This window comes from Dipodomys merriami, unplaced genomic scaffold, assembly GCF_024711535.1.
Source record: "Dipodomys merriami isolate MVZ:Mamm:240054 unplaced genomic scaffold, mDipMer1.0.p SCAF_48, whole genome shotgun sequence".
NCBI lineage: Eukaryota > Metazoa > Chordata > Mammalia > Rodentia > Heteromyidae > Dipodomys > Dipodomys merriami.
Genome location: NW_027206046.1, coordinates 1,988,738 through 2,000,138, shown reverse-complemented (window position 1 = coordinate 2,000,138; position 11,401 = coordinate 1,988,738). Strand labels below are relative to the sequence as shown.

Sequence of the window (11,401 nt, the reverse complement as noted above, 5' to 3'; positions counted from 1 at the left end):
TACAGAAGAACTCCTGTAGCCAGGGGGTTTTCTAAATGAGAGACAGGTGGGGTGAGGGTTGGGACAGCATATCAAGCTCCTTTGCTCACAGTTTCTTGGTTTTTCCAGAAGAGTCGCTGGTCCAAAGATGCAGATGGGGTTGGCACTTTTTTCTCCTGGTCCTTCTCCAAGTGCACATGGCAATGTGCTGTGTCAAACTCTGTTCAAAGGTTAAGTTCTGTTCTGTTGGCAATCATTTTAGGTTCAGTTACTGAAGTTTAAGGAGGAGTTAAGTCTACAGGAAAGAGGTATACCAGGAATCAATTATTCTATACCACAGCCCAATAAAATGTACCACTACTATTTTCTAGCTTAAAGGGAAGAGATTTTTCTTTTCTTTTTCATTCCTGGAAAGCAGAATTAAAAATGAGAAAGTGTGTAATTTGCCTTGAATTGGAAGGAGGAGTGGAGATTAGAGAAGAAAAACTAAGGGTCATTTACAAATATGTACTTACTAGAAAATCCAAGTTTGTGCTGCTTCTAGCAGTGGCCACCTTGAGAGACGATATAATCATGAAGCTATATCCTGCCTCTGCCCCATCAGCATGTTCTCACCTGCAGTGACACCTGTCACTAGTGAATGAAAAGGGATGTGGTTTTAAAGAGCCCAAAGTAAGAACAACAAAACCTGGCTTATAAAGTAACAGACTCCTAGCTACTCAGGAGGCCGAGATCTGAGGATCATAGTTCGAAACCAGCCTAGGCAGAAAAGTCCATGAGACTCTTATCTCTCATTAACCACCAAAAAAGCTGGAAGTGGAGATGTGGCTGAAGTGATGAGTGCTAGCCTTCAGCAAAAAAGCACAGGGAGAGTGCCCAGGCCCGGAGTTCAAGCCCCAGGACCAGCACAATAAATAAATAGAGACTTAAATGGCAATGCTATTTTTTTGTATGTCATCCTAGATGAAGTGTGATCAGTTCCTTGTGTGGTTGCTAAATGAATATTATGTGAATTTACAAAGAAGAAATTCTAGAAATGCTTAGCACAGTGACAATATGCTACTTCTATGTGAAAAAAAAAATAAAAATGGTACAGAAGGGGCTGGGAAGGTGGCTTAGTAGTAGAGTGCTTGCTTAGCATGCATGAAGCCCTGGGTTTAAACTCTGTTCAAACTCAGTGCCACATACACAAAGGCCAGAAGTGACACTATGGCTCAAGGTAGAGTGCTAGCCTTGAGCAAAAAAGCTCAATGGCAGTGCCCAGGCTCTGAGTTCATATCCCATGAGTGGCATACACACACTCACACAAAAGGTACAGAAGATGAAGCCCAGGGCCTGAGCCATGCTTAGGCAAGTTCTCAATCACACGAGCAAACACACGAGCCAGGACATTTGTATTAAAACAAAAACAAAAACAAAAACTGCAGTAAAACATGTGGAATTTTGCTGGCTGCTTTTACTAGGCTCATGTTAAGGGTACATTAGAAATAAAAGTTTTATGTTCCTGATTTCAACGCACAAGGAGCTTAGGTATCTATCTGCAGATTACAAAGAAAAATACAGCTTTATTTACAAACATGAGGAATGACTCACCAAGCAGGGCAGACGTGAAGATTTTGGTGTTTGGAGCTATGATATTCAAAGTACTCCATCTTCCCAGATAAGTTGGTTGATTTAATTAGTTGCCTCACTATTTAAAGCTTCTTATTTTAGGAAGTAACTTTTATTAAAGTTCAATAAAATTGTGATTCCCAGTGGTATTTTTTTTCACATACATGGATATGCTTATCTCTATTTTTAGATCCAAGGGTATGATTATGTTCAAATTCCATAATCTTATGTTAATTATTCTTATTCTGGATGCTGTTACTCTGTAGGACCCCCATATGCCATGACCTGAGAACAGGAGAGAACAATGCCTAGAAGAGAGCCCATATCAAACATTTAGGCACCAATCTGCGGGCAACTGCAGCTGGCCATGAGGACATCATTTCCTCACTAACAGGCCAAGCCTGACATTGCCTATGAGACTGAATAAGGAATTAGGGTAGTGAATTGTTTGTAACGATAAAATGCTACGTAATGGTTACAAAAACACATCCTTTCCCCAGTCAGTGCGATCCATGTAATGTTTTTAAGTCACAGTACTGTATCTGGAAAGGAAATATTTAAATACAAAAGGAAGGATACATCCAAAGGAACAGCAATGATGGAAGACAATTTCAGAAGAGTCTGCCGCCATCTTATAACACTAGCATATGCACAGACTTTCTTCTTTTTGGTTGGTTGTGGGACTTTAACTCAGGGCATGGGTGTTGTCCTTGAGCTCTTTCTCTTTTTTGCTTAAAAGTGTTCTACTACTTTGTTTTTGTCGGTTGTGGGGCTTGAACTCTGGGCTTGGGCGCTATCCCTGAGCTGTTCAGCTCAAGACAAGCGCTCTACCGCTTGAGCCACAGTGCCACTTCTGGTTTTCTAGTGGTTTATTGGCGATAAGAGTCTCATGGACTTTCATGCCCTGGCTGGCTTTGAACCGTGATCCTCAGATCTCAGCCTCTTGAGTAGCTAGGAATACAGGCATGAGCCACTGGTGCCAGCTAGTGTTCTACCACTTTGAGCCACAGCTCCACTTCTTGTTTTCGAGATAAGAGTCTCATGAGACTTTTTTGCCCAGGTTGGCTTCAAACTGCAACTCTCAGATCTCAGCTTCCTAAGTAACTAGGATTATAGGTGTGAGCCACTGACATTCAGTTGTATACAGAGGTTTGAGAACTATGTTGACTCTTATACTGTCTCTATGTAAACAAAAATAATGTAACCAGCAAATCTGTTTTCCTTGAGGCCACAGAAGGTAGTGTGGGAGGATAAGATACTAAGTACCTAGGATGATATGGTCTTATGAAGGAAATGTGGATACTGGAGTTTGATTCCGAAGCATAGCTTAGTGTTGCATCCAGATAGAGGAAGAACATGCTACTTGTGATTTGAAGAACAAGCACCCTGTCAGAGAGGCAGGATGCTCTTCCTGCTACGACATAAAGTGCCCAATGTCAGCTCTGAAGTTTTGGTAGATGTAAAACTAAAACAACCATTGCACATCAACAAACATTTTCTTTCTGTGTATCACGGAGTATTTAAAATATAACACAATGTGTAGAACTAGCTGACATTCATTAGCTGCACTGAAGTATAGTAGTAATTATCAGCATCAAGTAAAAAATAAGTTTTTATTGCCTAAAATGTTGAACCAACATTTTCCAGGGCCATTTCTCTATATACAAAAATGAAGCGACACATTAGAAACCTTGATAATAAAATAAGATGACAGTTTTAGGGTTTTAAAGGAAAGGAGTCCAGAAAAGCCAGTGGGGGTGGGGGAAGACACAATTAGAAGATGAATAGCTGCATAATTCTCTACCTGGCAACAGGAAGAAAAAGTTAAATACCTGAAATATGATATGAAATACAAATGTGTAACATTCAGACATACTGAGAAAAAGTTGTTAACATTACACTAGCACAGAGTATGATTTATTTTCACCCATTTAAACAGAAGTAAATTAAGAGAATAAGAGCTAACATAGTCAAGAGAGAAAAAGCTTAAAAAATGCTTTTATTAAAGTTTTAAAAGTATGATCCCTAGTTTAATTTTCTTTGGAGCAGGGTTTTGCCACTTTGTAGTCAGGTTTTAGGTTCTGAAAGACTTTATGCAGTAATATTCCCTGGGGAATAAAAGCAAAGGAAGAACAATCTTTTTCAAAAATGAAATAAAACTCAGGACCCAGTGAGGAAGTAAAATGATATCAGTGTTTCCAAATGAATTGGAACCATAAAGAATGAACATTGCTTCACTCCTTTGGGTCAGACATCTGAAATTCATAAATGATGATCCTTATATTTTGTTTGTGTAAGAATAAGTAGTAGTATGATTTTTTTTTTTGGTGGGTCATAGGGCTTGAACTCTGGGCCTGGGCTCTGTCAGCTCTTCAGCTCAAGGCAAGTGCTCTACCACTTGAGCCACAGCATCACTTCCAGTTTTCTGGTGGTTTATTAGAGATAAGTGTCTCATGGACTTTCCTGCCTGGGCTGGCTTTGAACTACAATCCTCAGATCTCAGCCTCCTGAATAGCTAGGATTACAGATGTGAGCCATCAGTGCCCAGTGATTTAAAATAAGAAAACAAAATAAACACCAGAAGCAAATGCCCAGGACTGTGGAAGATGTTTGCCACCAAGACGAAAAGTCTCCCCGAGCAAAAGTTTCCATCACTTTTAAAATATAGAGCACATTAGGATGTGGATAAGCAGAGAGCAGAGTGCAGCGGTATTTACAAAGGGGAGGCAGGTTGATGTGCATAGCACCAGATTTTTTTCAAGTAATCATGAGTTTCACGTTTTTTACATTGTTTCCAACTATTTATCCAAGTAGAGCTGTGAGCTGTTTCAGCTTGATGGTATTAATTTTTCTGTATCTGTCTTCCATGGCAATCTTTGCCACATTATGAGGAGATCCTCACCTGAAGACAGCACCATGCTCCTCCGCTTTATAGCCTCCAGAACCATGAGCCAAATACATCTCTGTTCTTTGTATTTTGTGTGCATGTGTGTGTGTGTGTGTGTGTGTGCGCACACACACGTACCAGCTTGAACTCAGGGGCCCATGCTCATGCTTTTTATTTTTTTATCAAAGCTAGCTGGTACTCTACCTCTTGAGCCATACCTCTACTTTCTGGCTTTTTGCTTGTTAACTGGAGGTAAGAGTCTTTGGGATGTCTGCCCTACTGGCTTTGAACTAAAACCTTAGATTTCCATCCACTCTTGAGTAGACAGGATTATAGGCATGAACCACTGGTGACTGGCTACAATTTTTTAAATAATGGTTTTTCTGTAGCTAGCTGAACTAATTTTGAGTTGGGACTTCAAGACATTTCTAATTCAAGTGTTACATATTACATTGGTTTCATGTACGCAATTTGGAACCATCCAAATTTTTTCTTTTTCTTTATAATAGCTAGAGACTTCCTTCATTAATGACAATCTACATGAATGTACACATATATTTATTTAAACATCTATAAATAATTCTAAAGGCCAAGGGATGCTTTTCTTATCAGAAATTACTTAAAGAAAGTGTCATTAGAAACAACACAATTAAAAATATATTTTCAAGTCAATTAAATACCCATGGTATTTAAACAGTCATTTTATTGTCTGATTTATGGATATTTCTGCATTTTAGATTCCATAAACTTCAGATTCTGAAGCTTGTTGAAAAAGCTAAGTTCCTCAATATGGGAAATTCTATCTGGCTATTCTTTTAGAGGATAACTATTTTTCTACTTTCAAAAATACTTTGAATATTTATATATAGTACTAACAGAATAGATCAGTAAATCATATTTTCAGATAAATATTTTATAGGACAAATCTGCATCAAACCCAGTATTTTAGGTATTAAAATAAGGATGAAATTTGGAATAAACTTCTGTCATATTTCCCAAAGTAGGTTTTCAGGTATCACATTACAATTAAAATTGATATTTGGATTGTGAGCTATTTCCTCTGTGTACTGTTATGTGTCCACAAGAAATAATGGAGAGTCTGGACTCACAGCATAGTGAACCTGTCTTGCTCTCCTTGCACAAAGCTTGCTGAGTCACTGGGCAGTGCACACGGCCTGCTGTGACGCACTTACCACTGTCAGGCTTAGGGTTAACATGCAATCCCAGGATGACACTGACACTAGCACTGACAATTTAAATTTACTCTCCCAAGTAATTAAAAAAAATAGATCGATAGACTTACATAGATATCTGCAGCTGTACTAACTACTTTAAATAGCAGCAGACAAAATAAACGCTTGCTCCATAAGTTTAAATTCACTTTAGGTTTGCTATATTAAATTTAAAAATTAAAAAAATATCAACTTACTATAAACAATTTAAAATATGTATAATACAACTTCATGGTCAAAACAGCTGAATAATCTATGAAAACAGGAGATACTTTGATCTTACATTTCTGTTTAGGTTTCACACATGATTTTCCCATCTGTCTTTTCCAAAAGAAACCATAAAAAAAAAGTTGTCTCATTTTATGGCAACTAACTTAGGGATTTCCTCATCACCAAAATACTTACAAGGAGTTAAAGGTAAAAGAATAAAGAAGGGGAAACAAAGTGTCTCTCCCTGTTTGTCATGATTCTCTTCTGAAAGCATTCTATACATAGGCATTCTGAACTTTCCAAACCATTTACAAATACACTTGCAAAATTTTTTAAAAAAAGTTTAGAGTCTAAAAGTGTTATTTTGTACACTGACTATACAATACACATCAAATGTACACACACACACACACACACACACACACACACACACACACACATACACACACACACATCTTAAAGATAAGGTTCTCCAAAGGTTTTTCGACATTCCATCACTCCCGTACTTGGTGGTCTGTCGCAGTTGTGTGTACTCTTGACTTGACTGGGTGTGAGGCGATCATATGCCATCTTGTACTCTTTGTCAAATGCATCTGCAAAAATGAAGACATAAAGACAATGAAATTTTATGTCTGATGTTGACTACAGCTGAGCTCTATTATAAAACCACAAAATTAAGATGTAGGGGCTGGGAAGGTGGCTCAGCGGTAGATCGCTTGCCTTGCATGCATGAGGCCCTGGGTTCGAATCCTCAGCACCACATAAGCAAAAAGAAAAACAAAAAACAAAAAACAAAATTAAGATGTAAGAACATATATCAAGGATATTTCTGCCATTCAAAGGACACCAATTTTCAAGGCTAGACAGGGAACCTTAGCAACCATGGAGTTTTAGAGTTAGATAACCCATACTGATTACTTACCTAGTACAGATGTTAAAAAAACACTGAATGGGACTGGGAAGGTGGCTCAGTGGTAGAGTGCTTGCCTTGCATACACGAAGCCCTGAGTTCGATTCCTCAGCACCACATAAACAGAAAAAGCCGGAAGTGGTGCTATGGCTCAAGTGGTAGAGTGTTAGCCTTGAGCTGAAAAAGCTGAGGGACAGCGCCCAGACCCCAGAGTTCAGGTCCCATGACGGACCAAAAAAAAAAAAAAATCACTGAATGCCATACAAACCTTGCTTTTTTCATATTGATATTTTTTGTCTTCTGTATCCTAAATTCCCTATTTTAAGATAACCTGGAGGGGGGACAAAAATATCTTCTAACATCACCATGTAATGATTTTCCCCTTCTTTTCTTTTTTATGGTGGCAATGAGGTTTGAACTAACGGTCTTATGCTTGCTAGGTAGGCATTCTACTATTTGAGCCATGCCCCTAGCTCCTTTTCTTCTGTCTCTATTATTGCTGTCCTCATATGCGCTAAGCAAGTGCTCTAATACTCAATACAACTTTTATTATTTTTATAGACATTAGCTAGGAGTGGTGGCTCATGCCTGTAATCATAGCTATTTGGGAGGTAGAGGCAGAAGAAGGATTATAAGTTGAAGGCCAGCCCAGGAAAAGTTAGCAAGATTGTATCTCAAAGAAAAATTTGTGGGGCGCTGGTGGCTCACACCTATAACCCTAGCTATTCAGTAGGCTGAGATCTAAGCATTGCTGTTCTAAGCAGCCAGGCAGGAAAGTCCATGAGACTTATTTATTTTTTTTTGGTTGGTCATGGGGCTTGAACTCTGGGCCTGGGCGCTGTCCCTCAGATCTGCAGCTCAAGGGAAGTGCTCTACCATTTGAGCCACAGTGCCACTTTAGTTTTCTGAGTGGTTTATTGGAGATATGTCTCATGGCCTTTCCTGCCCAAGCTGGCTTTGAACCGTGATCCTCAGATCTCAGCCTCCTGAGTAGCTAGGATTACAGGCATGAGCCACTGGTGCCCAGCAGATTTATTGTTTTTTTGGTCAGTCATGAGGCTTGAACTCTGGACCAGGGCACTGTCCCTCAGCTCTTCAGCTCAAGGCTAGAACTCTACCACTTGAGCCACAGTGCCACTTCCGTTTTCTGGTGGTTTATTGGAGATAAGAGTTTCATGGCTTTTTCTGCCCAGGGCAGCTTTGAACCATGATCCTCAGATCTCAGCCTCCTGAGTAGCTAGGATTACAGGCGTGAGCCACCAGCGCACAGCTTTCCATGAGACTTTATCTGCAATTAATTACCAAAAAGTCAGATGTGGAGCTGTGACTCAAATGGTAGAGCCCTCACCTTGAGCGAACTGAGACTCAAGTGGCAGAGTGCTTGCCTTGAGCAGAAGAGCTCAGGGATAGCTCCCAGGCTCAGAGTTCAAGCCCCACAACAATAACAAAAAAAAAAAACAAAAACAAAAACAAAAAAAACCAAACACAATCCCCGCTCCCCAACAAACCAAAAAGGCCAGGGGTATGTAGCTCAAGATATAGAATACCTGCTTAGCCCTAGTTTTAACCCCTCAGTTCTGGAGAGTATTAAAAAAAAAAAAAGAGCACACAAAAAAGGACATTATACTGAGGCTTGTGTGTGGGATTTTGTACAGAACATAATCCATATGGGATGAAAAAAAGGAGAATACCAGTTTTCAAGTCTCTGTTAAAGTATGTCTGGAAGTCATTTATTATTTGACATTTTTAAAGCATCCTGGATAAAAATTGCCCCTAACTGATCTAAGTGAGATACGGTTTATGTCTGAACGTTACCAGGTCCCATATTTCTGCTTTGGCAAGATAAGAGACACTAGCAACAGTGCCACAGTGAGGCTCATGATAGTTGATGTGAACTGACAGCCAAATGCATGAGCAAGTAAGCTTCTCTAGCTTCAAAGCCCAGCCTTCTATGGACACTCAATGAAATCCCTAGGACAGAGGACTAGAAAATCTATCCAACTGTATCTGGGCTTACACTGGATAGAAAAGCAAGGGTTGGTAAACATGATGTGAGTAATCTTTCTTGGCATCCTTTCTGTTCAATTAAAAACACAGGAAAAGATGCTCAACAAGCGTTGGCAAGTATGTGGAGAAATTGGGACCACATATACTACTGATTGAAATGTGAAATGATGTAGACACTGGAAACAGTCTTGTGTTTCCTCAAAATGCTAAATACTGTGTGAATTACAAATTCCTCCCCCAGATATGCCCAAGATTATCTGTTTCTATTCTTGTCATAAAAGTTCTTTATATATATTAAATACAAAGCAATTATACAATATGTGATTTACAAATGTCTTTTTTCATTCTGGCTTACAGTCTCTTTCTCTCTCTTTTCCAGTAGTAAAGTTTGAGTTCAGGGCCTCAGGCTTGATAGGTAGGCACTCTACCACTTAAGCCACACCCCCTGCACCAACTATGCCTCTTATATTCAACCAATAGAGCATATATATATATATATATATATATATATATATATATATATAATACATATACAATTTTTTAAAAATATATAATATATATTTAAAAAATCTACTCTTCTAACCATCCTTTTAATTGGACAGTTTACATATGCTGCAAATTTTGATGTCATATCTGCAATTGAGTATTTTTCTGTATGTTTGTTATCTTTTTTCCATCTTCATTCTTTCATTACTTCATACTTTTGTGTTGACTAGATATTTTTTAGTGTACCATTTCAATTCCCTTATTGTTTCTTATATATTCTTTTTTTTTTTTTGGTTGATCGTGGACTTGAACTCTGGGCCTGGGTGCATTCCCTGAGCTCTTTTGCTCAAGGCCAGCACCGCTTGAGCCACAGCGCCACTTGTTTTTCTGGTGGTTAACTGGAGATAAGAGTCTCATGGATGTTACTGCCCTGACTGGTTTTGAACCACAGTCCTCAGATCTCAACCTCCCGAGTAGCTAGGATTACAAGCATAAGCCACCAGCACCCAGCTTTATTTCATGTGTATATATATATATATATATATATATATATATATATATATATATACACATATATATATGTATATATATGTATATATGTATATGTATATATATACATATATATATTTCTTATATGTATATATCTTATTTACTTATTTAGTACTGATCCTGGGGCTTGAGCTCAGGGACAGTGCCCAGGTCCCTGAGCTCCTTTGCTCCTTTGCTCTACCAGTTTGAGCTACAGCACCACTTCTGGTTTTCTAGTGGTTAATGTGTCAGGGACATTCCTGCCTAGGCTGGCTTTGAACCATGAGTTTCAGATCTCAGGCTCCTGAGTAGCTAGGATTATAGGTGTGAACCATAACACCCAGAAAATTTCTTATATTTTTAATATCAGCAGGGTTTCAAAACCATTAAAGTAAAATGAAATATTCATAACATTCTGTTCAAAGTACCAGTAGAAATTTGAAGCCATTTATTTTTATCCTCTTTTAAATGGAAATAGTGCAAAGGGAAGCGTAGCACATTCCTACAGTATTTTATTCACACATAAAATTACAGGTCGAACATAGATCTGTTTCCTTCAGCTTTCTGTATCAAATATTCCTTGATTCTAAAGAACTTTTACATCTGGTGTGGGGAGTTTGGCTCAACTAGTATAGTACCAGCCTAGCCTACTGAGGTCAACAACCAGTATTGACAATTTAAAAAAATACATTTTACTTTGTTGTTGTTGGGGGGCTTGAACTTAGGGCCTGGGTGCTGTCCCTGAGCTTTTTTCATTCAAGGCTATCGCTCTACCATTTTGAGCCACAGCTCTACTTCCAGTTTTCTGGTGGTTAATTGGAGGTAAGAGTCTAACAGACTTTTCTAGCCAAGACTCTCCTCCCAGGCTGGCTTTGAACTCCAGTCCTCAGATCTCAGCCTCTGGAACAGCTAGATTACAGATATGAGCCATCAGCATCCAGCTTACATTTTACATTTCTATTGGAATGACTCTAGAATTTCTCAGATTTATTCCAACTAAGTAGTGATCAGTTTACTACAACTTCCAACTATAGTGTTCCCTGACTTTTTTTCCCCCTCTAAAGTCACTCAATATAGTTCCCTCTGTGTTTGGGGTTCATAGCTAGAACTTTTAAGACCATTTCAGTGGAAGCCAAAATTTCATTCCCACATTCTAAATAAGCAAATTTACTTACTTTCAACTAGTCTTTTTGTCTTAAAGTATTTAAAATTCTACACCTCTCTAATAATTGCATTCTGTAAGATGCTTGCTCTCTTACTCCCACATATCCTTTGCTGCTAAATTCTATAATCTGTCTCCTGGCATGAAAGCTGACAAGTGCTTAGGGGGACAAGTTATTCACTTCTGGTTGGCTGGAAACTAATACACTCTTGAAATATCTAAGTTAGAGCTGGCTATGCTTGGCTTTCTACCTGACTCAGAAACTATTGTTCTCTCACTCATCTTCTATGAATTAATTGGAAAGTCAGCATCAGAAGAGCCATGCTTTCTACAAAGCCTGCTTACCTGGTCTCAATTGAGGAACTTGAAAATAATGCACATGTTTATTA

General features: G+C 38.6%; 1 protein-coding gene across 5 annotated transcripts in view; it reads right to left on the bottom strand.

Annotated features, from left to right (window-relative positions):
* Window positions 1-3,184: 3,184 nt before the first annotated feature.
* The window catches only part of Dennd4a (DENN domain containing 4A), a 115,602-nt gene continuing 107,385 nt past the window's right edge, over window positions 3,185-11,401 (bottom strand). For all 5 annotated transcript variants that reach the window (XM_069995104.1, XM_069995107.1, XM_069995106.1 and 2 more), the window contains one exon: window positions 3,185-6,512. In XM_069995104.1, the coding sequence (XP_069851205.1) occupies window positions 6,376-6,512 (137 nt within the window). In that variant the 3' untranslated portion in view covers window positions 3,185-6,375. The remainder of the gene's footprint in view (window positions 6,513-11,401) is intronic.